The 25,323-nt window shown below is 46.0% G+C and overlaps 1 protein-coding gene across 9 annotated transcripts; it reads left to right on the top strand.

The window, feature by feature from the left end:
- Window positions 1-24,165, top strand: sptssb (serine palmitoyltransferase, small subunit B). 9 transcript variants are annotated; one of them, XM_055646343.1, is made up of 4 exons: window positions 735-983; window positions 9,124-9,228; window positions 14,947-15,049; window positions 23,729-24,165. In XM_055646343.1, exon 4 carries the CDS (start codon window positions 23,758-23,760, stop codon window positions 23,998-24,000), a length of 243 nt encoding a protein of 80 aa, XP_055502318.1. In that variant the 5' UTR covers window positions 735-983; window positions 9,124-9,228; window positions 14,947-15,049; window positions 23,729-23,757; the 3' UTR covers window positions 24,001-24,165. The 9 variants fall into 9 exon arrangements, with proteins under 9 accessions (XP_055502322.1, XP_055502318.1, XP_055502317.1 ...); XM_055646342.1 differs by having other exon boundaries at window positions 14,947-14,993; XM_055646341.1 differs by lacking the exon at window positions 14,947-15,049 and having other exon boundaries at window positions 738-983.
- The last annotated feature ends 1,158 nt before the right edge of the window (window positions 24,166-25,323 follow it).

The raw sequence follows: 25,323 nt of genomic DNA on the forward strand, positions 1-25,323 counted from the left end.
GCAGATGCTGGTTTATACCAAATTTAGTCACAAAGTGCCGGAGTAATTCAGCATCTCTGGGGAAAAAGGTACAGCACAGGAACAGGATCTTCGACCACAATGACTGTGCCGAATATGCCAAGGCCTACTCTTATCTGCCTGCACATAATTCACATCCCTCCATTCCTGGCAGATCCGTGTGCTTATCCAATGTCTCTTGAATGCCAGTCATATCTGCCGCCACTACTTATAATGCTGCAGCAGGACAGGACACGTCCAATTGCATTAGGGTGGATGTACTGCTTGTTTCCAAATGTACAAACTAACGCAGAGTTCTGGCAGACTAACCTGTTACCGACTACAATCAGCGCTCCAAGTTACACTTGCAGAGTTAAACCTGGATCTGCGGTTCAGAATCTCTAACATGGCAACTAATCTTGATTTGTAGCAAACCTATTCAATACAATCCTGGAGAATTTGGGTGGTGCCTGCTTCCCCAAGGAGACGTCTGAGTTTTTGCATTACAACTGGTTATCAGCAACTCTTGCGAATTTATTAATCAATTGCTCAGTTATAAATGGGAACAGGTGTGGCAAAGACAGCTACCCAACAGGATTAGTTTCACTTTCAGATAAAACTGGCTTTAAACACTTGTCTCTTTCACTGAGATAGGAATCTGGGATATTATTAAATATTCCGAGTCGTGGAAAGAAAGGTGAGTACTTAATATTCTAAGTAAAGTTTGTTGAAACTAGCTTGTTGGTTAATGTAAAATGTACCCAGTGCAAGTATGTGGCAGGACCTGTCGTTCGAGTTTTCTGCATGAAAACCATTCCTGGTCTTTTAACAAAAACTTATTGTGTTAGTTTAAGTTCTGATTTCTGAAATATACTACTGAAACTTAAATCAATACATGCAGATGGATCAATGTTGACACCAACATTTCCTTCTCTCTGAATGTTGTACATCCAACCCGGATTGCCTAAACAAGTGAGCTGATATTGGTAAGCAAGAAATTATTTGTTTCGTCCGAAACGTTCAGGACGAATAGATGAAGTTCTTTTACTAAACCATGATGGAATGTTTCTTAACAGAGCAACATGATTTGAAACTGAATTAAAGGCTAAAATTATCTTTGGCTTGGGTTTCAAATACTGTAATTAAAATTTGTTTTTATATTTAACACTTCAAAAAACATGTGTAAGCCTTTATTAATTAGAAGTGAAAGATAAAAGGGAAGTATTGCCTTAAAAATAGTTATGTTGGTGGCAAGTCCAGCATTTGTTGCCGATTTCTAGTGGTCTTTGAGATGTATTAATGAACTTACTTATTGAACCACTGCAGTTCTTGGTGGTCCCATGTATTTGCTGCCTTCCTGGGATTGAGAATGGTGATGTGAGGAAGGGAGAGGGAGTGTACTGGCAGGAAAGTGGTATTGACAGCCACAGTGGCACAATGGTAGAGTTGCTGCCTTAAAGCATAGGAGACCTGGGTTCAATCCTGACTACGGGTGCTGTCTGTACGAGTTTGCTCATTCTCCCAGTGACCACCCAGATTTCCCCCTGGTGCTTAGATTTCCTCTCACATCCCAAAGATGTGCAAGTTTGTAGGTTAATTGGTTTCTGAAAATTGTCCCCAGTGTGTAGGATAGAACTAGTGCACAGATGATCGCTGGTCGGCGCAGACTCAGTGGGCTGAAGGGCCTGTTTCCATGCTGTATTTCTGAACTAAACTAAACTAGATGTTTTGGAGGGGAGGTGTGATTGCACTGACAGTATCCTGGAGGGAGAGAGGGGATTCATGAGCAATGTTGTAGGGAAGGAGAAAATGACGGGCTGTGTTATAGGGAGGGGGTAGATTGCACTGGTAATGTCTTTAGACAGGGGAGTGTTGAACTAGCCTTATTGTAGGACAGGGGTCAAGTGGTCCAACGTCCAAATGATGTATTGGAGTCAAAATGGGGGCTCTTAATAGCAAATCCCCAAATTATGCCAAATGACCCAGAACTGGCTGTCGAACAAAGAAAAGGCTAGAGCAAATCAGCGGGTCATGATCAGGGGTGGCAGTGGAGGCAAATATCATAGTTCCTTTGAAGAAACATTTGGATAGGCACATGGATATGCAGGAAATGGAAAGATATAGATCATGTGCTGACAGAAGAGATTTGTTTAACTGGCATCATGTTTGGCACAGACATAGAGGGTCAAATGGCCTGTTCATGTGTTGTACTGTTTTATGTTCAATGAATACAAACAAAGGAATGTAAAATCTGTGAAATACTATGTTGTATGAAATGCCCAGCAGTTCAGGCAATGACAGAGGAGGCTGGGACTGATTTCTGGAGAAAACAACCTAGAGAAGATCTGATAGAAGTCTTTTGAAAGATGATGCATCTGGACAGTGAACAGATGGTCCCTTTGTTGAATGGGTCAGACTAAAGGTGACAAGTATAAAGTATAGGGTAAGAAAATTACGAGTGGCATAAGGAAAGATTCTATATTCAGTGTGGAATGGAATCTGAAATATAGTACCTGTATACAAGATAAGGTGGACTGTCAGAACCTTTTTCCCAGTGTGGAAATATCAAAAACTAGAGAGCATAGCTTTAAGGTGAGAGGGCAACATTTAAATGAGATGTGCAGGGTAGGTTTTTCACAGTGGGTGGTGGGTGCCTGGAATGTGCTGCCACGGATGGTAGTGGAGGTAGACCTAATAGAAGCATTTACGAGGCTTTCAGATGGGCACATGGATATACAGGGAATGGAGGGGTGTGGATCATACGCAGTCAAATAAAATAATTTCATCATGGCATCATGTTTGGCAGATATTGTGGGCCGAAGGGCCTGTTCCTGTGCTGCACTCTTCCATGTTCTATACAGTGGAGGTGCATTCAATTGTGGTCCTCAAGACAGAATGAGAAAAAAATATGGATAAAGAAAAGGTTGCAAATCTAGAGAGAGGATTCAATTCAAGGCCCTCCTCACTCAGGACAGCGTTGGGCCCATCCTTGCGCTCGACAGGTCACCCTACGCTCACAGTGGCCTCCGGCCAGATTGCTCTCGGAAGCGCAGATCCCTCCTTGCTCTCGGTGGCACAGGTCCTTCCTCTCTCTCGACGGCACGCGTTCCATCTCTCTCTCGACGGCGCGAGTTCCTCCTTGCTCAAGGTGGCGCCAGTCCCCCGAGGCTCTCAGCAGTGCGGGTTCCTCCATGCTATCAACAACGCAGGTTCCTCCTGACTCTCACAAGTTATAGGAGCAGAATTAGGCCATTTAGCCCAAGTCTACTCCACATTTCAATCATGACTGGTCTATCTTTCCCTCTCAACCCCATTCTCCCATTCTTCCCATAACCCCCAACACTCTTATTCATCAATGCCCACTGCCGAGTTGCTCTCAACCTCCTAAGCCTTCAAAGGAAGTAGAGGCGTTGGTGTTCTTTCTTGGTCGTTTCTTCAATATAGGTGGTCCAGGAGAAGTTGTTGGTGATATTGACTCCTAGGAATTTGAAGTTTTCAACCATTTCTAATTCGGCCACGTCTCTGCAAAGTGGGGTAGTTGCACCGCTTCGCCTCCTGGTCGAATTCGACGGGTTCTCCTACGCTCGCGGTGGCCTCCTGCGGGTTGCTCTCCACAGCGTGGGTTCCTGCTCACTCAAGCCAGCTTGGTTTCCTCCTCACTCTCACAAGTTCACAAGTCTACTCCACCATTTGATCATGCCTGATCTACCTTTCCCTCAACCACATTCTCCTGCCTTCTCCCCATAACTCCCGATACCCTTACTAATCAAGGCCCACCTCCAAGTAGCTCTGGATGGCGCAGGTTCCTCCTCGCTCTCGGTGGTGCAGGTTCCTGCTCGCACGTTAAAGGAGCAGAATTAGGCCATTCGGCCCATTGAGTCTACTCCGCCATTCGATCATGACTGATCTATCTTTCCCTCTCAACACCATTCTCCTGTCTTCTCCCCATAACCCCGGACACTCTTACTAATCGCTGGGTCGCTCTCGACGGCGCAGGTCCATCGTTATTCACAACGTTGCTGGTCCCTCCTCGCTCTCAACAGCATAAGTCCCTTCTTATTCATATGTGATAGGAACAGAATTAGGCCATTCAGCTAATCAGTCTACTCCGGCATTCAATCATGGCTGACCTGTCTTTCCCTCTCAACCCCATTCCCTTGCCTTCTCCCCATAACCCCTATCACCCTGACTAATCTAGGCTCACTGGCCGAGTTACTCTCGGCAGCGCAGGCTCTCCTCACTCTCGACGTCGTAGATCCCTCCTCACTCTCGACGGCGTGGGTTCCTGATCGCCCTTGATTGCACAGGCACCCAACGCTCTCAATGGCAGGGGTCCGCCTATGCTCTCGGCGGCTCTCCTCTCTCAAGGCAGCGTGGGTCCCTCCTAACGCTCGACAGTGTGAGTTCCTCCATACTCCCGGCGGCGCAGGTTCCACCTCACTTGACGGCACAGTTCCACCTACGCTCTCAACGGAGCGGGTCCCTCCTCACTCCTGGCTACGCTGAGAGCGTAAGCAGATCCGTGCCGTTATGAGGGTAGGGGAAACCCCTTAACGGCACGGATCTGCTTATGCTCTGCGGCCCTCCTCTCTCAAGGTGCTGTGGGCTCCTCCTAAGTCTCGACGGCATGGGTCCTCCTCACTCTCACAAGGTATAGGAGCAGAATTGTGCCATTTGGCCCATCAAGTCTATTCTGCTGTTCAATCGTGGCTGATCTATCTTTCCCTCTCAACCCCATTGTCCTGCCTTCTTCTCATAACTCACTCAAGGGGGTGTGGGTCTTTCCTTACTCTCTCAAAAGCGTGGGTTCATCCACGCTCTCACGTTCACAAGCAGAATTAGGCCATTTGGCCCATCGAGTCTACTCCGCCATTGAATCATAGCTGATCTATCTCTCCCCTCTCAACCTCATTCTCCCACCTTCTGACACCCGTACTAATCTATGCTCTCCACCAGGTTCCTCTCGACGGTGCGGTTCCCTCCTCACTTTCAACTGCACGGACTCCACCCCACTCGATGCTGCAGGTTCTGTCACGTAATCAACGCCGCAGATCCCTCTGTGCTCTCGACGGCCCTCCATGCTCAAGGGGGCGTGGTTCCCTCCTTACTCTCACAAGTTCGCAAGTGATAGCAGCAGAATTAGGCCATTCAGCCCATGAAGTCTATCCGCCATTCAATCATGGCTGATCTATCTTTCCCTCTCAACCCAATTCTCCTGCCTTCTCCCCATAACTCCAGCCACCCTGACTAATCTAGGCTTGCTGGCTGAATTGCTCTCCACAGGGCAGGTTCCCCTCACACTCGACGGCGCGGGTTCCTCCTCGCTCTTGATGGCCCTCCTCGCTCAAGGGAGCGTGTGTCTCTCCTCACTCTCTCGACGGCCCTCGTTCCTCCTCACACTTGACACCCCTCGTACCTCCTCACTCTCTTGAACTCTTGAACTCGATGGTGCGGGCCCCCTATTCTCGACGATCCTCCTCACTCAAGGGGATGCGGGTCCTTCCCACGCTCTCTCGACGGCGCGGGCCCCACCTCATACTCGACGACGTGGGCCCCTCCTCACACTCGACGACGTGGGACCCTCCTCACACTCGACATTGAAGGGCCCCTCCTCACACTCGATAGGGTGTGACCCTCCTCACACTCGACAGGGTGGGCCCCTCCTCAAACTCGACGACGTGGGCCCCTCCTCACACTCAATAGGGTGTGACCCTCCTCACACTCGATGGCAGGGCCCCTCCTCATACTCGACGACGTGGGCCCCTCCTCACACTTGATAGGGTGTGACCCACCTCACACTTGATTGAGTGGGCCCCTCCTCACACTTGATAGGGTGTGACCCTCCTCACACTCGACAGACTCGACAGAGTGGGCCCCTCCTCACACTTGATAGGGTGTGACCCTCCTCATACTCGACGGCGTGGGCCCGTCCTCACACTCGACGGCACGGGCCCGTCCTCACATTCGACGGTGCTGGACTCTTCTCACCCAAGTTCATCAGTGATAGGAGCAGAATTAGGCCATTCGGCCCACCCAGTCTACTCCGCCATTCGATCGTGGTCGATCTACCTTCTCCCCTCTCAACCCCATTCTCCCCACGACCCACGACACCCACCCTGACTAATCTCGGCCCTCCCCTCACACTCGACCCCTCCCGCCAGCCCGACCGCCCGCAGCCTTCTGGCGCCGCGCGGACGACGACGCGGGCCCGATGCGGCCGTTGGGTTCGGGTGACGGGGCGCGCGGGCCCGGTGCGGCAGTTGGGGCTGAGATTCGGCGCGCGCGTTGCCCGCCCGCCCGCACTGCGGGTTCCGTTTTTTCCCGCGCGCGTCAAACGCCGGTGAGTTGCTCCGACTGAGGAGCCGGCATTGACTTTAGATGGACCGAGTGGCCGCCTTCTCTCCCGTCACACTTCTATCATTCTTCTGATTCTATCAGAGAGGTTGTGGGTGAGAGAAAAATAAGAATAACGAAGTAATAGGACGACGCAGTAGTCATGCAATCGCTAGATTGAGACGTTTGAAGAACTTATTGTTCTGACGTCCATGCACAATTAGCTGTGTGAGACCATTGAACTGCATCTTTCATAAGATCATGTCATAAAATCAAATTAGGCCATTCGGCCCATCTAGTTTACTCTGTTAATCTTTGCTGATCATCTTTTCCTCTCAACTCCATTCCCCTCCCCATAACCTGTGAGGTTTTTAGGCTATATTTCATTAACTCAATAATTGTTTCCTCTCAGTACCTGTCTTGGTCGCCTGTGTATAGCCCTTTGCCACTCTGGATGCTCAAAAGGCTTCAAACTTGTATAAAACAATGACAGAGCCCACTCTCCAGTTTTGTGCCAGGAATGAACATACTTGCAATGTGCTTTCCTGTGACAAGCTCCAGTCATTGCTAAGGTGACATCTCGCAACTAGGACAGCTGCAATGACTCCCACTTTGGGTGGCCTGGGCTGGCTTTCAACGAATTTGAACTGGCACTGCGATGATGCATTGAGGCTATGAACACCCTGTTTAGTGCTAGCTGAAAAATAGAATCATAATAATGAGCTTTTACATTAGAGTCATAGAGTGATACAGCGTGGAAACGGGCCTTCGGTCCAACTTGCCCACACTGGCCAACATGTCCCTGCAACATTAGTCCCACCTGCCCGCGTTTGGTCCATATCCCACCAAACCTGTCCTATCCATGTGCCTGTCTAACTGTTTTTGAAACGTTGGGATAGTTCCAGCCTCAACTACCTCCTCTGCCATACATACACCACCCTTTGTGTGAAAAGGTTACCCCTCAGATTCCTATTAAATCTTTCCCCCTTTATCTTAAACCTATGTCCCTATGTCTTCTGGTCCTCGGTTCACCTACTCTGGGCAAGAGACTACGTGCATCTACCCTATCTATTCCTCTCATGATTTTATACACCTCATAAGATCACCCCTCATCCTCCTGCGCTCCAAGGAACAGAGTCCCAACCTACTCAACCTCTCCCTCTAGCTGAGACCCTCTAGTCCTGGCAACATCCTCATAAATCTTCTCTGTACCTTTTCCAGCTTGTGTTAAATTTGAGTGCAACCTGCACCATTGAACAGATACAGGTTTAATTGTCCATTGCAATCCTAACACCCATTTTCCAATACTAGGCTATATAACCTCCAGATCGTTAGCTTCTGTATCTTGGTCTGTTGCACTAATTCAATCACTAAAATAATTCAGAGCTGGTCTTGGTAAATTTGCTGTGGTTCTGTCATTGAAATTAAAAGTCTTCCAGGAATCCCACCACTAATCACCATCCCATCTCCATCCCTATCCGCTTTCCACAAAGACCGCTCTCTCCACAACCCCTTGGTTCACTCATCCCTTTCCTACCAAACCACCCCCTCCCCAGGTACTTTCTCCTGCATCCGCAAAAGATGCAACAACTGCCCTTATACCCCTCCTTCAACTCCATCCAGGGACCCCGACAGTCATTCCAAGTAAAATACTTGGTTCACGTGCACCTCCTCTAAACTCATCTACTGCATCTGGTGTTCCCGATGTGGGTTCCTGTTCATCGATGAGACCAAGCGTAGACTCACTGACCGTTTCTCTGACACCTGCAATTGGTCCTCCAAGGCCTACTGGATCTCCCGGTTGCTGACCATTTTATCTGCCCCTTCCCATTCCCCATACTGACATGTCTGCTCTGGGCCCAGGGCCGGATGTATGTATACGCTTCACAAGCTTAAGCTTAGGGCCTCGAGATCTAGGGGGGCCTCGGCAGGGCCGGATTTACCTATAGGCTTCATAGGCTGATTGGGAGGGGCCTTACATAAGGGATTGGGAGGGGCCTCACAAGTGGAAAGCCTAGGGCCTCTCTTCATCTAAATCCAGCATTGCCTGGGCCTCGTCTATTGCCAGAGTGAGGCCACGTACAAATTGGAGGAACAGCTCCTCACATTTTACTTGGCCAGTTTACATTGTAGTCTTTAATTTTAGGTAACATCCCAGATTTAGATTAACCAGTTCGCAACGATATATCCATGTTGGGTTCACTCCGTCCCTTGCCAACAATTGGCCGCTCAAGGAACTAACCTGCCTGAGGTCATCTGTTGCTGACCCTGATTTGTCCTGATCTTGTCATGCTTCCAGTCCCCCCCCCCCCCCCCCCCCCTCCCCAATCAATCTGGAGAAGGGTCCCGTCCTGAAATGTAACCTCTCCATTTTCTCCAGAGATCCTGCCTGACCCTTTGAGTTACCCCAGCATTTTGTGTCTTTCCTCCCAGAATCCCTAAATTCATAAAGGGCAGATGATTAGTCATGCATAATAATTGGCCAAATGCTAAACTTTATCAGTGCAAAAATATTTTAATGCAGATGCTGGAATATTTAGCAAAACACAAAGTGCTGGAGTTACTCAGCGAGTCAGGCAGCACCTGTGAAGAGAATGGATAGGCAGTGTTTCAGGTCAGGACCATTCAGTCTGATGGAATGGGCAGTCTGAAGCTGGGTAATAAGTTGAAACTTTGCCCATCCATCCCTCCACAGATACTGCCTGACCCACTGACTTATTCCAGTACTTTATGTTTCTTCTTAATAGTTACTCTAACATTATTCGGTTAAATTTATTTTTGTTTTCATTGCAGTTGTGAGAAAAAGCAACTTCCAGAGGGTGATCGAGTTTTGTGACTGGCATCATTGATATTAAGCTGTGTAATCTTAAAATTAGAACTTCAATCTTCTTCAATCAGGTGCGTCAAAGTTCATGTAAAGATTTCCTACACCAAACTCTTGGTGTAAAGATATTGTTGAGACATTATTGTCATCTAAAACCCTCTGGAATTCTGCCAAATTTTTTAGATGTTATCTGAAAATCTAACTATGGGAGGCTCCGTCTTGTTCACGAGTTCACTGATTCATTGCAAGAATGATTCAATTTTCTTCAGTAGCAATTTTACATTTTAACCCAGTATATATCTAGGGTGGCACAGTGGTGCAGCTGGTAGAGCTGCTGCCTCACTATGCCAGAGACCCTGGTTTCAATCCAGACCTCAGGTGAAGTTTGTGTTGAGTTTGCACGTTCTCCCTGTGACCACGTGGTTTTCCTCCGGGTGCTTCGGTTTCCTCCCATATCCCAAAAACACGTGGGTTTGTAGTTTAATTGGCTTCTGTAAGTTGCCTGTAATGTGCAGGAAGTGGATGAGAAAGTGGGATATCCCAGAACTAGTGTAAACGGGTGATCGATGATCGGATTAGACTCGGTAGGACGAAGGACCTATTTTTATGCTGCATCTCAAAATTAAACTAAACTAAATATATATGTTTGCAAAGTGAAATCTGTACCGAGTATATTCCAAGGTTGAATGCATAACATTGATTTCAGAATATCTGGGGGGGAATTGATGGAAATGTGGAGGCAATGAAATGGAATTAGTGTAGGAGAGGTGTAAATGGATGTTTGATGGTTGGTATAGTCTCAATGGGCTGAAGGGCCAGCTTAAATGCTGCACGACTCCATGGCTCCATTATGGCAATGATACATAACTAACTTTATGGATTCACACACTTTAAAAATGGTTTAAAAAGGGGATAATAAAGCTTAAGAGTTGGTTCTGCTTCATAGGATGAACATGCAGGCAGACTGCTATCATCAAAATGTGCATCTTTTGTATCCTTCCAAGGCTGACCATAAAAATCAGCAAAGCAAGAATGCAGGAAATTGGAGAGGTTCTTTTGGGAAATAGGCTGTGGGCTGAGCATCAAAAATGTGTCTAGAAATAGGATTTTGTGACCCAAGTCACCAAACTACATTAAATTTTCACATATTGTATAAAAATATTTATATAAATCACCCCTGAAACTCGATATGAAGAAGACTTGCACATTTTTATTAAATTAGAGAAAAACCGGAAAAATTTTGTGAATTTTTTAGTCCAATCAAAGCACGTTTAACATTGAGTTGTCTGCCAGTTGGCCAATCACGGGCTTTGTTTCAGGCTAGCACACAAAATGGCTGAGGGGGCTTCACAGATGCCTGTTTCACTGGAGATTACGATTTGTTGTTCTGTGGAATAAATGTCGTGGAAACTTGCAGCAGGTAATTGTATTTAGTGGGAAAAGCATTAAAAAGGCTGAAGAAAGTGCTGCAAAGTGGCTTTTAAATGGGCACATGGATAGGCAGGGAATGGAGGGATATGGATCATGTGTAATCAGAGGAGATTAGTTTAACTTGGCATCATGTTCTGCATGGATCATGTGGGCCAGAGAGCTAATTCTTGCGCTGTATTGCCATGTTCCATAGCATCAACTGGCTCTGCCCGACCTCTTTTTATCTGCTGCCAAATCGTTAACCAAGACTTCAGTTACCTCTGTGTTCAAGAAGGAACTGCAGATGCTGGAAGATCGAAGGTACACAAAATTGCTGGAGAAACTCAGCGGGTGCAGCAGCATCTATGGAGTGAAGAAAATAGGCGACGTTTCGGGCCGAACCACTTCTTCAGACTGATGGGGGTGGGAGGGGAGAAGGAAGGAAAAGGGGAGGAGGAGGAGCCCAAGGGCGGGGGGATGGGAGGAGACAGCGCGAGGGTTAAGGAAGGGGAGGAGACAGCAAGGGCTAGCAAAATTGGGAGAATTCAACATTCATGCCATCAGGATGCAAGCTGCTCAGGCGGAATATGAGGTGCTGTTCCTCCAATTTCCGGTGTTTCCCTGGCCGCCGCCTTTGCGATGTGTTTGTGTGTGTGTGTGTAGACAGTCGATCTGGCTCGTTGTTTCATCACTGACGGTCGATCCAGCTCGAGGTTTTTCAGGCGAGTGTCCTCGAGCTTGAAGGTTGAAGACAGTCGCTGAAAAGTCGCGTCAGTGGGACAGGCCCTTAAGCAGCACTTTACAAATCTTCCCATTTTATGTCATCTATGATTTTAATACGTACTACGATAAAATATGTCACCTGGTCTGCTCATACATCCTCCTAAGATCTGCTATTCTGTTTGCAAGCTCTGTTTCTCCTACCAACTGAAAACACAGCACCTAAACCAGAGGCTGAATCTCTAGCAGCAAACTAGTATTCCACCAAATCTTTCTGATTATCTGCTCTCAAAATGAATTAAAAAAATTAAAACTGCAGTTGGTGGAAACCTGAACATAGAAGGTAGAACAGTACAGCAAAGGAACAGGCCTTTCAGCCCACCAGGTGTGCAATGACCCTAATGCCAAATTAAACTATTTCCATCTTCTGCACATGGTCCATATCCTTCTATTCCCTGAGCAAAGTTCAAAGTGCTGCAGTAACTTCAGCGGGTCAGGCAGCATTTGGAGTCATACATTCCCCTTTATAAATCCATGCTGGCTTTGCTTTCCAAATGCACTGCTATTACATCTTTCATAATCAACTCAGGCATCGTCCCCACCACCGATGCCAGGCTAACTGGTCTATAATTCCCTGTTTTCTCTCTCCCTCCTTTCTTAAAAAGTGGGGTTACATTAGCTACCGTCCAGTCCATAGAAACTAATCCAGAGTCTATAGAACATTGGAAAATATCACCAATGCATCCACGATTTCTAAAGTCACCTCCTTGAGTACTCTGGGATGCAGACCATCAGGCCCTGGGGATTTATCTCCCTTCAGTCCTGACAATTTATTTTACACCATTTCCTGATTAATGTGGATTTCGTTCAGTTCCTCCCTCCCACTAGATCCTTGGTCTCCTAGTATTTCTGGGAGATTGTTTGTGCCTTCCTTAGTGACAACAGAACCAAAATACTTGTTTAACTGGTCTGCCATTTCCTTGCTTCCCATTATAAATTTACCTGTTTCTGACTTTAAGGCCTACATTTGTCTTCACTAATCTTTTCCTCTTCACATATCTATAGAAGCTTTTTATATTCCCCGCAAGCTTTCTTTCATGCTCTATTTTCCACCTCTTAATTAACCCCTTTGTCCTCCTCTGTTGAATTCTAAATTTCTCCCAGTCCTTTGCTGCTTCCTCTGGCCAATTTATATGCATCTTCCTTAGATTTAACACTATCCCTATTTTCCCACATTAAGCACGATTGAGCCGCCTTCCACATTTTATTTTTACGCCAGACAGGGATGAACAATTGTTGTAATTCATCCATGCGATTTTTAAATCGTTGCCATTGCATATCCACCGTCAACCCTTTAAGTATCATTTGCCAGTCTATCCTAGCCAATTCCCATCTCATACTATCAAAGTTACCTTTCTTTAAGTTCAGCCCCTTGTCTCTGAATTAACCTTGTCACTCTCCATCTTAATGCAGATAGAAACTTATGCATATAGAAACTTATGAATAAAAAGAACACTGGAATGCAACCTGCAATAAAAAACAAAAATGTTGGAAACACTCGGTAGCATCTGTGGAAAGAGAAATGGAGTTAACCTTTAGGGCAGCACACTTGCTTAGCAGTATAGCTACTGCCTTATAATGCCAGAGCCCCGGGTTCAATCCCAACCATCAGTGTTTGTCCAGCGTTTCTACGTTCTCCCCGTGTGTAGATTAGTCTGTTTTTACTATACCTATCACCACACAAATTAGGCATGCTGCACATTCCTTATGTTGCCAGTCCAGATCTTCATCCCTACCTTGGACTGTTAGGGAGTGGGAGTAAACGGGTCCTTTTCACAATGGCAGGCAGTGACTAGTGGGGTACCGCAAGGCTCAGTGCTAGGACCCCAGCTATTTACAATATATATTAATGATCTGGATGAGGGAATTGAAGGCAATATCTCCAAGTTTGCGGATGACATGAAGCTGGGGGGCAGTGTTAGCTGTGAGGAGGATGCTAGGAGACTGCAAGGTGACTTGGATAGGCTGGGTGAGTGGGCAAATGTTTGGCAGATGCAGTATAATGTGGATAAGTGTGAGGTTATGCATTTTGGTGGCAAAAACAGGAAAGCAGACTATTATCTAAATGGTGGCCGACTAGGAAAAGGGGAGATGCAGCAAGACCTGGGTGTCATGCTACACCAGTCATTGAAAGTAGGCATGCAGGTGCAGCAGGCAGTGAAGAAAGCGAATGGTATGGTAGCTTTCATAGCAAAAGGATTTGAGTATAGGAGCAGGGAGGTTCTACTGCAGTTGTACAGGGTCTTGGTGAGACCACACCTGGAGTATTGCGTACAGTTTTGGTCTCCAAATCTGAGGAAGGACATTCTTGCCATAGAGGGAGTGCAGAGAAGGTTCACCAGACTGATTCCTGGGATGTCAGGACTGTCTTATGAAGAAAGACTGGATAGACTTGGTTTATACTCTCTAGAATTTAGGAGACTGAGAGGGGATCTTATAGAAACTTACAAAATTCTTAAGGGGTTGGACAGGCTAGATGCAGGAAGATTGCTCCTGATGTTGGGGGTCCAGGACAAGGGGTCACAGCTTAAGGATAAGGGGGAAATCCTTTAAAACTGAGATGAGAAGAACTTTTTTCACACAGAGAGTGGTGAATCTCTGGAACTCTCTGCCACAGAGGGTAGTTGAGGCCAGTTCATTGGCTATATTTAAGAGGGAGTTAGATGTGGCCCTTGTGGCTAAGGGGATCAGAGGGTATGGAGAGAAGGCAGGTACGGGATACTGAGTTGGATGATCAGCCATGATCATATCGAATGGCGGTGCAGGCTCGAAGGGCCGAATGGCCTACTCCTGCACCTAATTTCTATGTTTCTATGTTAGTACTGTTAAGATAGCGCGTCACTATCTCCCAGCAGACATGTTGCTGAACACAGAGATGATAGCATGTAATCTTCCCTCCGCTTGTACTACAATAAAGACTATGAATTATTACTCCTGTGTATAGGTCTCATCTTTCAACACTGTGACCTTCGCTTTCCTCCCACACTCCAGACGTTCAGGTTTGTAGGTTAATTGGCCATTATAAATGTAAATTGTCCCTCGTGTGTGTAGGATAATGTTTGTGTGCAGGGTTCACTGGTCGGTGTGGACTCGGCGGACCAAAGGGCCTATATCCACACAGTATTGCTAAACTAAAAAAAACTAATTTCAAGCCACAGCCCTTTTATCAGAACAGTCCTGATGAAACATTCTCTGATTTCCTTTCCATAAACATTGTCTGACATGTGGAGTGTTTCTGGCATTGGCTGTGTTCCTGGCTGCTCTCAACACCTGCTTGGAGAAGGACCATCTGCAAAAGCCAGTTTCAAGCTGATTGGTAAGATCAAACATGATGAAGGGCCTAGCAGTCAAATTGACAAGATCCACCTCGAAATTCTTTGAGAAGTGGGTTAAGCATTGGTATCAGATTCGCACAGAAGTAACTGACATTGAATATTGTTAATCTTGCCACTTATCTATAGCTATCAAGAAACTAACTCAAAGTGTTAGAGCATCTCAGGGGATCAGGCAGCATGTTTGGATGGGATAGACAATGTTTTGAATCGGGATCCTTCTTTCAGGTAGACTGCAATAGGAATGTCACACATCCATTCCCTTCGCAGATGCTGCTGGACCTGCTGGGGAAAACAAAATGCTGGAGTAAGTAGAGGTAGGTTGAGTTGCTGCCTTACAGCGCCAGAGACCTGGATCCTGACTACGGGTGCTGTCAGTACGGTGTTTACCTTCTCCCCGGGACCCCATGGGTTTTCTCTGGGTGCTCTGGTTTCCTCCCTCACGCCAAAGATGTATAGATTTGTTAATTGACTTTGGAAAAAATTGTCCCTAGTGTGTAGGACAGTGGTAGTGTACGGGGATCGCTGGTCGATGTGCAGACTCGGTGGGCCGAACGGCCTGTTTCCACGCTGTATCTCTACACTAAACTAAACTAAGCAGATCAGGCATCATCTGTGGAGAACATGGATATGTGGCATTTCACATCTGGACCCTTCGCCAGACCAGTTGAGGTAGGGGGGAGAGAGCTGATGAAGAGGTGGGGGCAGGACCAAGCCTGGCAATCGACAGCTTTATACAGGTGAGGAGTGTTTTGTGATTGGCATTTGGGTAGACAAAGGCTAGAGATAAAAAGGAGAGAAAATACCTTTGTTCACCCATCTACCAATCTAAAAAACCCTCAACTGTATTAAACTATCACTTGCCAGGCATTGGCCTTCCTCTATCTCTTTTCCAGCTTTCAACAACCCCCCCATCCCTCCATTAGAATCCATTATGATATTGAAGGATACAAAGTGCTGGAGTCTCGACTCGAAACATCACCTATCCATGTTTTCCAGAGATGTTGCCTGACCGCTGAGTTACTCCAGCACCGTGTGTCTTTTTTTTGTAAACCAACATCTGTGGTTACAGGGTTTCAGCCCGAAACGTTGCCTATTTCCTTCGCTCCATAGATGCTGCTGCACCCGCTGAGTTTCTCCAGCTTTTTTGTGTACCTTCTGTGGTTACTTGTTCCTATAGAATAAAACTGAACTTACTGAGTTTGCATGTTCGCACTGAATGCTTTGAGGGGTGACATTTTCACACATGGGGCGGTAGGTGGATGGAACTAGCTGCCAGAGGAGGTAGTTGAGACAGGGACTATCGCAACATTTAATAAACAGTTAGACAGGTACATGGAGGGAACAGGTTTGGAGGGATATGGGCCAAAAGCAGGCAGGTGGGACTAGTGTAGCTGGGACATGTTGGCCGGTATGGGCAAGTTGGGCCAAAGCGCCTGTTTCCACACTGTATCACTCTATGACTTTGACTCTATGAGTCCAATGTTAGGCTCAATTATTCTAGCAGCGGCAATCAGCTCAGTGAAAGATTATGATTTCCACCTTCACTTGAAACTCCTAATTCCGCCCAACAACATGGGTAAATCTGGCAGTTCAAACTAGACTGCTACTTCTGAGGCATGTGAATAAATTACCTCTTCGGTCTGTAAAACAGCTCTGCATTTTCACATACTTTCTAACTCAAAGCTAACAAGCCTTTTAATCCCAGAGTTGTACCCACAGACAGTAGACAAGAATGTGTGTGGAGTTTGTTTTAAAGGATACCATTAATTGAGCAAAATATTTCAACTTTTTATCACAACCATTTGAACTCCAAGATGATATTGCCAGCCTGTGATCGATTTCATTCTACATTGAAGTGAGATAGGAGCTGTTGTTTACAGTAGACAAAAATACTGGGCGCGTAGAAACTCAGCGGGCGAGGTAGCATCTATGGAGCGAAGGAATAGGGGACGTTTCGGGTCGAGACCCTTCGTCAGCTACGATTTGTTTAGTGTTATTTTAAGGTAGTATAATATTTTGTTTCAAAGTTATTTTGGCAGTGACTTCTATTTCTTAATAAAGATCAACAAGTAGGATATTCACACTGTGGTAATGACCTGATAATCGATAAGATAATAGAGGAGTTTTTAAACCCCACGTGTATCGATAAGATGTTGTTGTCAATTGAAGTCTCGCCCTGGGCGTTAAACCTGAAGATACCGGTTAATTCCGGACTGGGTTGAGTCCGCCCCAATAGTATAATGCCGGCCGGTTGCTGTCAGACCTGGAATAGAATAGGCATTTAAAATCGAAACACCCCATCAGCGGACACAGTGCATGTGGAGATATCGGGGCTGCAGTCTAGGCAGCGCATCCGACTGAGACTGGAGGTTGCAAAGGGTCACGGTGGGTGGCTGGGAATATCTGGGGCTCTGGTAGAAGGTGGGGAGCGTGGACCGTGTGAGAAGGGAGGAAACTATGGCTGGAGAGGGCAATTGGAAGGGTGGAATGGGAGAGGGGGAATGAGGTGGGGGATGAAGGGAAGGAGAATTGGGAGCTGGAGAGGGGAATGGGGAAGGAGCGGGGTGAGAATTGGAAGGGAGCTGGGTGGGGGGAATGGGGAGGGGATTGGCGGTGCGGGGGGGGGGGGGGGGGGAAGGGGGCTGGTGGAGACGAGCTGTTGCGAAAGTGGTTGCGGGGCAAACTGGGTTTGCGGAGGTTGGTTAGACTGCGGCGCGTAGGACTTGGCGGGGGGAAGGGGGAGACATGGGGATGGTAGTAGGGAATTGGGTCTGCGGGGTCCGCGAGGAGATGGGATGGAGCGGGAGCATTTCTGCACTGTGTGCGTGTCCTGCAGTGTTAGCAGCGACTGTGGGGAGAAGGTCGGGGTGAAGGGGGCAGGAGGGATCTACGGCGGCGGCAGGAGTCCGGTGAGTAAGGACGGGATGGGACAGGACGGCAGGAGTAGCCGGGGAACCACACTGTGGCTGAGTGGGGGGAGAGAGAGAGAGAACTGGAGAGGAGATGAGGGGAATGGTGCAGTAAGGGAGCCTGCTTCAGGGAGCGTTACAAATGCGGGGAGAACCGCAGCAGGATTAAGTGTAGCCGCAGTGCCTTTGTGAAGCAACCAGGGCCAATCTAGTCGCTTCATTATTGATAAAAGAACAGCGGTGATATTTATTACAATGCAGAATCGTGCCTTGTCTCTTCCCCCTGTTGTAGACGAGAGGAGAAAATGCGCAGAAAGCATGTAAAAACATTTCTCCATCTGGCGCTGGACAACTCTTTGTATGTTGAAACTGGCCCAGTGTCATTTGGAGATTATATCAGATGCTCCTAAAAGAAATGAAGACCAATAATTAATATATTAGCAGCCATTTTCACAGAGGCAGCTTGGTGGCCGGAAATTGGTACACACAGGAGTCTGTCGCCTGGAAAAACTAGTGAAGCGTGGACCAACTCTTAAAAGCACAAAACTGTGGTCGCATGTGGTTCCATGCGTCTGCCAATGTGTTTTGAAAGGCCAAACATCAAGACCGAGGTGTCGTTTTAACAAGAGTCCACGTTAAGCAAAAATAATGATCACTTAAATATTGCCTAGCTTTGTCATGCTTAGACCATGATGTTAAAAGGGGACGTGTATCCACAGAGGAATAGTTGTAAGGGTAATTGCGGAGGGAGGGTGGGGGGAGAGAGGCACTTGTTGACATTGTACCCCAGTGGCTTACAAATAACCTGCGATTGAGTGGAGATTTCATCAGGTCCTCTCTTGGCTTTCTGTCAGGGATAAAATGTTTACCTGCAATAGTTTTCCTTTCATCAATATCTCTACAGACACGCGTGGCAGAAACTCCATTCTTCAGTTTTCAGTTTGCCCTCTTGTATAGCTGTTGAATGAAGCCTGGAGCACACTACTCCAATAACTACTACATCCTACTTTGGCCTTGAATTGAGCCTCACGTCTCTATTAAGTCTGCCTACGTTCATTTTGCTGCTCTTGAAACACCTATCCATGCACTGGTTACCTTTAGCTTCATTCATGCATAGATTCTCTTCCTAGGCATAAAACATGCGGCGCAGCGGCATCAGATATCTGGGTTTGATCCCACCTTTGGTGCTGACTGTGGAGAATGCACATTCTCCTGTGACCGCATGGGATTCCTCCAGGTACTCCAGCTTCCTTTGGTGGGAAGGAAGTATATGCCTTTGGAAAGTTTGTTAACGTGTATAGGGCATTGGTGCTGTGCTTTTCTTTCATAAGGGTTTACATGCATTTGAAGTATACTTTAGAGAAATAGTGTGGAAACAGGCCCTTCAGCCCACCGAGTCCACTCTACCCAGTGATCACCCCATACACCAGCACTATCCTACACACTAAGAACAATTTACAATTTTACTGAAGCCAATTAACCTATAAACCTTACGCCTTTGGAGTATGGGAGAAAACCAGAGCAGACAGAGAAAACCCATGCAGTCACAGGGAGAACGTAAAAAAGCTCTGTACAGACATGGATCGAACCCGGGTCTTTGGCGCTGTAAGGCAGCAACTACACTCTGCGCCATTGTGCCACCCCACAAACAAGTAGTTTGAATCAGCGTCACAAAGTTGACTTCTGCAATGGATGGATGGTGAAGAAATTTTGAGGAAAAATTGAACTTGTACCCACTGCAATTTAGAAGAACAAATGGTAAGTGTGGTGCAGTCAATGTTGAAAGTCTTATACGTGTGATGAACGGGACTACAACTACAACTCTGCAATGTCTTGCAGTCTTTGGCTGAGCTGTTCCCAAACAAAGATATGATCCAACCCAACAGCAAGTTTTCTACAGGGCATCCGTAGAATCTAGAACCTGTGAACATAATTTTAAAACACTTTGTTGTTTATTTAAGAGGAAAGGAGGTAGCCAAAATTGCTGGAGGAACTCAGCGGGTGAGGCAGCATCAATGGTGAGAAGGAATAGGCGACGTTATGGGTCAAGACCCTTTTTCAGATTGGAAGGGAAAGTCCTTTTTGTGATTCTTTAGAATTCTCTACTGCTGGACAATTTAGAAGATGTGCTATTGGATATATTGAAGTCTGACTACATATAGATGGTGGGATAATAGGCAGGTCAAAAGTCATGGATTCTGGGGAGCAGTGACAAAGTTGAGGTAAGATCATATCAGTTTATTGAAACCTGGAGTGAGCTAGAAACTTGTGACCTACTGGTGTTCCTTCTAATGTGGAACATAGAACAATTCAACACAGAGACAGGCTCTTCGGACCACAATGTCTGCCAAACATGATGCCATGATAAACTAATTTCATTTACCTGTACATGATCCATAGTCCTCCATTCCCTGCAGATCCACGTGCCTTTTTAAAATTGTCTTAAACACTATCGTATCTCGTGTTTCTCCACCTGTGTGTTTATCACACGCGACATACGAACAATAAATCAGACCAGAACAAAATTAAGTTATAACAAGTGTAGCCTGCCATTGGGCATAAGGGAAAGCTCAAGTTGCAATGGTTGAATGACTGGTAATGTCACTGTCCTATAATGGATTAGCCCTTGGACAATGAAGTGTAATATGACAACTGTCACAAGGATTTTAAATACAGAACTAGAAATTTCTGTCAATTTCTGTAACCTCAAGTAATTTTTTTAGTTTCAACTTTGTGGAAAATTAAATATTTGGATGTTTAAAAAAAGCCTTATTTATGGAACTTTGGCCTCCATGTGTCAGAAAAGAGGATGTGTGCAGAAAATGTTCCGCTATTGTAACAAGGGTGGCACAGTGGCGCAGCGGTAGAGTTACTGTCTTACAGCGCCAGACCGAGCTTCGATCCCGACTATGGGTGCTGTCTGTACGGAGTTTGTACATTCTCCCCGCTTGGATTTTCTCTGGATGCTCCGATTTCCTCCCACATTCCAAAGACGTGCAGGTCTGTAGGTTAATTGGCTTCTGTAAAATTGTAAATTGTCCCTTGTGCGTAGGATAGTGCTAATGTATGGGGTGATCGCTGGTCGGCGCTGACTCGGTGGGCCGAAGTGCCTGTTTCAACTCTGTATCTCCAAAGTCTAAAGTAATGCACATAAATGCCACGTATAAAGTTAGACCTGATACTAACTACATTGTTTTATCACATGGAATGAATACTTTCCACAGAATGTTTCTAGATGGCTGTTTATAGCACAGGCTCAATTAATCTTTAATCCTCTAGCTTTCGAGTTCTATTTGGCAGAATCAGGCTATTAACTAGGGTACAATAATTGAAATGTTGAATGCAACAGCTCTAAGGCACGAATGGAATTGAGTTCTAAGTCAGTGAAAGCTTCTACTTGCTCAAATTGCTCTCTGAACTAACTTTTGACACAAGTCTATATTTTCTCTCTTGGAAATATCATTAACTCAAAACATTTTCCATCTCCAGAATTGCTGCAGGACTTTCAATTTCCAGCACTTAGTTTTAATTTCAGATTGCATTGGTTTGCATATTTCCCCTGTGAGTATTCGGGTGGTTTGTGACCCTAGAAAGGTTTACAGTTGCAAAACACCAAGTGCTGGGTTCAGTGGGTCGGGCAGCAATCGTAATGGGAATGGATAGGCAACGTTTTGGATTGCGAATCTTCTTCAGAATGATTATAGTAAGGGGTAAAAAGCTTAAAAAGAGCAAGTCTGGCAAGTGATAGGTGGATGCAAATACTTGTGAGGGAAATGAGTGGACAAAGGGCAGAGATTCAATGGAGACAAGGTTGTCAGATATGAGAAGAGGAGTGACTTTAGAGATACAGCGTGAAAACAGACCCTTCGGCCCACCAAGTCCACGCCGATCACAATGTTCACCATCACTAGTCAAGTCAAGTCAAGTCAACTTTATTTGTCACATACACATACCAGATGTGCAGTGAAATGAAAGCGGCAATGCCTGCGGATTGTGCAAAAAGCTACAGAACAGGATAGAACAGAATCAGTATTTACATAATAGGAAAAAAACAGCAATTTTAAAAAGACACACCACAGTTAATTAGTACTGTAAATTAGTTCCTGGTGAGATAAGAGTTTACAGTTCTGATGGCCTGTGGGAAGAAACTCCGTCTCATTCTCTCTGTTTTCATAGCATGACAGCGGAGGTGTTTGCCTGACCGTAGCAGCTAGAACTGTCCGTTGCTGGGGTGGTGGGGGTCCCCCATAATGTTGCTGGCTCTGGACCTGCATCTCCTGGTGTATAGGTCCTGCAGGGGGGCGAGTGTAGTTCCCATAGTGCATTCGGCCGAACGCACTACTCTCTGCAGAGCTTTCGTGTCCTGGGCAGAGCAGTTCCCAAACCAGATTGTGATGTTGCCGGACAAGATGCTTTCTACAGCCCCTGAGTAAAAGCACTGAAGGATCCTCAGAGAGACTCTGAATTTCCTCAGCTGCCTGAGGTGGTAAAGGCGCTGCCTTGCCTTACCAGTGCGGCAGCGTGTGATGTCCATGTCAGATCCTCTGTGATGTGGACCCCCAGGTATTTAAAGGAGCTCACCCTATCCAGTAGCCCCATTTATCTCCTAGGCGTATACGTTCTCGGATGTTGTGCCCTTCTAAAGTCCACAATCAGCTCCTTAGTTTTTATGACATTCAAGAGGAAGCTGTTGTCCTGACACCAGAGTGCCAGATCAGCCACCTCCTCCCGGTAGGCCTTCTCATTGTTATTGGAGATCAGGCACACCACCACAGTATCATCAGCAAACTTGATTATGGAATTGGAGCTGAACCTGGCCACACAGTCCTACACACAAGGGGCAACTTACAATTTACAGAAGCCAATTAACCTCCAAACCTATACTTCTTTGGAATGTGGGAGAAAACCAGAGCACCCAGAGAAAACCCATGCAGTCACAGGGGGAATGTGCAAACTCTGTACATACAACACCCACAGTCTGGATCGAACCCGGGTATTTGGCGGTACCTCTGTATCACTGTGTTGCCCGCGGCATGTGTAAGGCGGGGGGGGGGGGGGGGGGGGGGGGGGGGTTGGAAGAGGGAAGAGATAGTTGGCAAAAGATAGATAAGATAAGATATCGTTTATTGTCATTTGAACATAAGTTCAAACGAAATTACGTTTCTGCAGTCATCATGAAACAAAAAAAAAACACACAATTAACACATTTTCTCACAAAACAACCCGTGAATCCCCCCACACCTCCTCACTGTGATGGAAGGCAAGGTCTTATCTCTTCCCTGTTCTCTGTGCCCATTCCTCTCCGGCAGTCAAGCAGCCAAACTGCTGCATCGAGCCGATCGATGTTAGATGTTAGAGCCCCCTGGTGGACGATGGTATGTCCCGCGACTGTTAACGCCGCGCCGGGCTATGTAAAGCCCCGCTCCGTGTCAATTTAAACCCCTTGACTAGGGCGGGCAAAGTTGCCGTTGCGGGAGCACCGAAATGCGGTCTCCCACCAGGGACCCGCGAGCTCCCGATGTTACCGTCCACAGACTTGCGGCTGGAGCCTCCGAGCTCCGAAGTTGGGTCGCAGTCGCGCGCCACCACAACGCTCCGCACTCAGAAGTCGGCCAGCTCCGCGATGGTGAGTCCGCAAGCCCTGCGACTGGAGCTCCAGGTTCCTGTTGGAGGCCGCCAGCTGCACAATGTTAGGCTCAACAGCAACGGAGACTCGACAAAGAAAAGTCGGGTCCCCGTACAGGGAAGAGATTAAAACATTTCCCCCATTCCCCACATATACACAGCTAAAAAAATAATATAAAAACAAAGCCAAGACATCCACTTAACAGGACAAAAATATAATAAAAAGACAGACGGACTGCAGTGGCCGCTGCCAACAGGCGCCGTCATCAATGGGTGCACATTGGGTGGGGGGGGGGGGGGGGTCACAAGAATGAGATGGGGTGGACAAATGTGGTCTGAAATTGAAGAATCTGATGTTCATACCATTGAGACTCCACTACTTTGTTTAGCTCAAAATTCCAGCATCGACAGTTCCTTGTCACTAAGGTTTACATGTGCACAGAATATAGTACCAATGATGTGCCTGCCATTTCTGCCCCTTTGATTCTAACCAAATTCTCGCTTTACTTGTACAGGCTAACCTGCCCTCCACACAGTGGGAGATATGGACATGAAAGGTCTGAAGGATACCTTGGCCTGGCTATATTACCAATACCTGCTTATTACATGTAGTTATGTGTTGGAGCCCTGGGAACAGACAATTTTCAATTCATTTCTGCTCATCATCGTGGCCATGGTTCTGTACACATCTTACGTCTTCATTCCCATTCACATTTGTCTGGCACTGGAGTTCTTTTCAGGCTTAGGTGGTGGTCAGACGGAAAGCAGAATTGCAATCATGACTTGATCCGTAATGATTTTAAGAATCCAGATGGTTTTTTTTAAGAAGAGATCCTGTGTATCTATGGACTTGCTGACTACTCTGGGATGGATTTTAAACTTACTTCATGGCTGCAGTCTTAAATTTGCACCTCAATAACCTTGTGGCTCAAATAATGCAGTAAGAAGCATTCTGTTTTAAAAATGTTCACCAGTTAAAGTTGGGAATCCACAGTCACGAGTTAATAGAAATGTAACCAGTGTGACACTAGCAATAAAGGCCTAGATGCAGCAATAACTACAAGGGTCAAATATTTACTCTTCAGTTATGGTATTTGTCTAAGCTCAATTCTGACAAATCATTTTCATGTACTGCATTCTGGTTTATGTGGATCTTTTATTGTAAAAATATACATACGTGTAATTTTATTAAAAATACTTTCAATTTGCTAAAGATTTGCATGATTTAAGGGCCTGAAGAAGGGTATCGACCCGAAACGTCACCCATTCCTTCTCTCCGGAGATGCTGCCTGTCATGCTGAGTCACTCCAACACTTTGTGTCTATCTTTTGCATGATTTAACTGTTTTGAAATTAATGGTCCTGAGCTACACAAATGACCAAATATCAGGTTAGGTGGCAACTCAAAGGTATTGGGCCATAATTTGAACAATGTTGTCATTGCTTGGTGTTAAAATATAGGATGGTTTGCCAATCCAGCTACTTGTAAAGAAAAAAAAGATACGGGCATCTTCTTTTTATTTTGCTACTGAATTGATTTGATGATAGAGTGACTAGAGGAACAATTTAAAAAAAAAAACAACTTCCAATTGCTATTTAAAAGCCTGAAATGTATTGCCATGTATTGTACTCTGGCACTATACTGAAATTACAGGAAAGTGTTATTGAGCGAAGGCACTATAAATGAATGCTTTCGCAATAAAATAAGGCAGTTTGTAATATGACATCTTTTATATACATCTGAGGTCAGCTTATGATAGACCATTGTTGCCTTATGCTGGTAATAATTAACCAAAGGGCACTTAATTTAATATTTGCATTGATGTCTTAAATGAACATTAACATTTCCTTGCTGCATTATTCAGGGGAAAATCCATGGTGATGTATTATGGATTCTCAATAAAGTTTGCTCAAAATCATTTCTTTCTCATGGTGCATAGTTTGGTGCAGTTACGTTTGTTTCTAATGAGTGATTGCAAATTAAACAGGGTGAAATGATCTCAATGTGTCAGTGTGTAGGTGGTGACTTCTTCCAACTCAATATAGGCATTGAATCATGAGTAAAAGCCCATTGTTTGTCCATCTCTTAAAGTTCACTCTGGTGTTCCCCC

Source organism: Leucoraja erinacea, chromosome 14 (genome assembly GCF_028641065.1).
Source record: "Leucoraja erinacea ecotype New England chromosome 14, Leri_hhj_1, whole genome shotgun sequence".
Lineage (NCBI taxonomy): Eukaryota > Metazoa > Chordata > Chondrichthyes > Rajiformes > Rajidae > Leucoraja > Leucoraja erinaceus.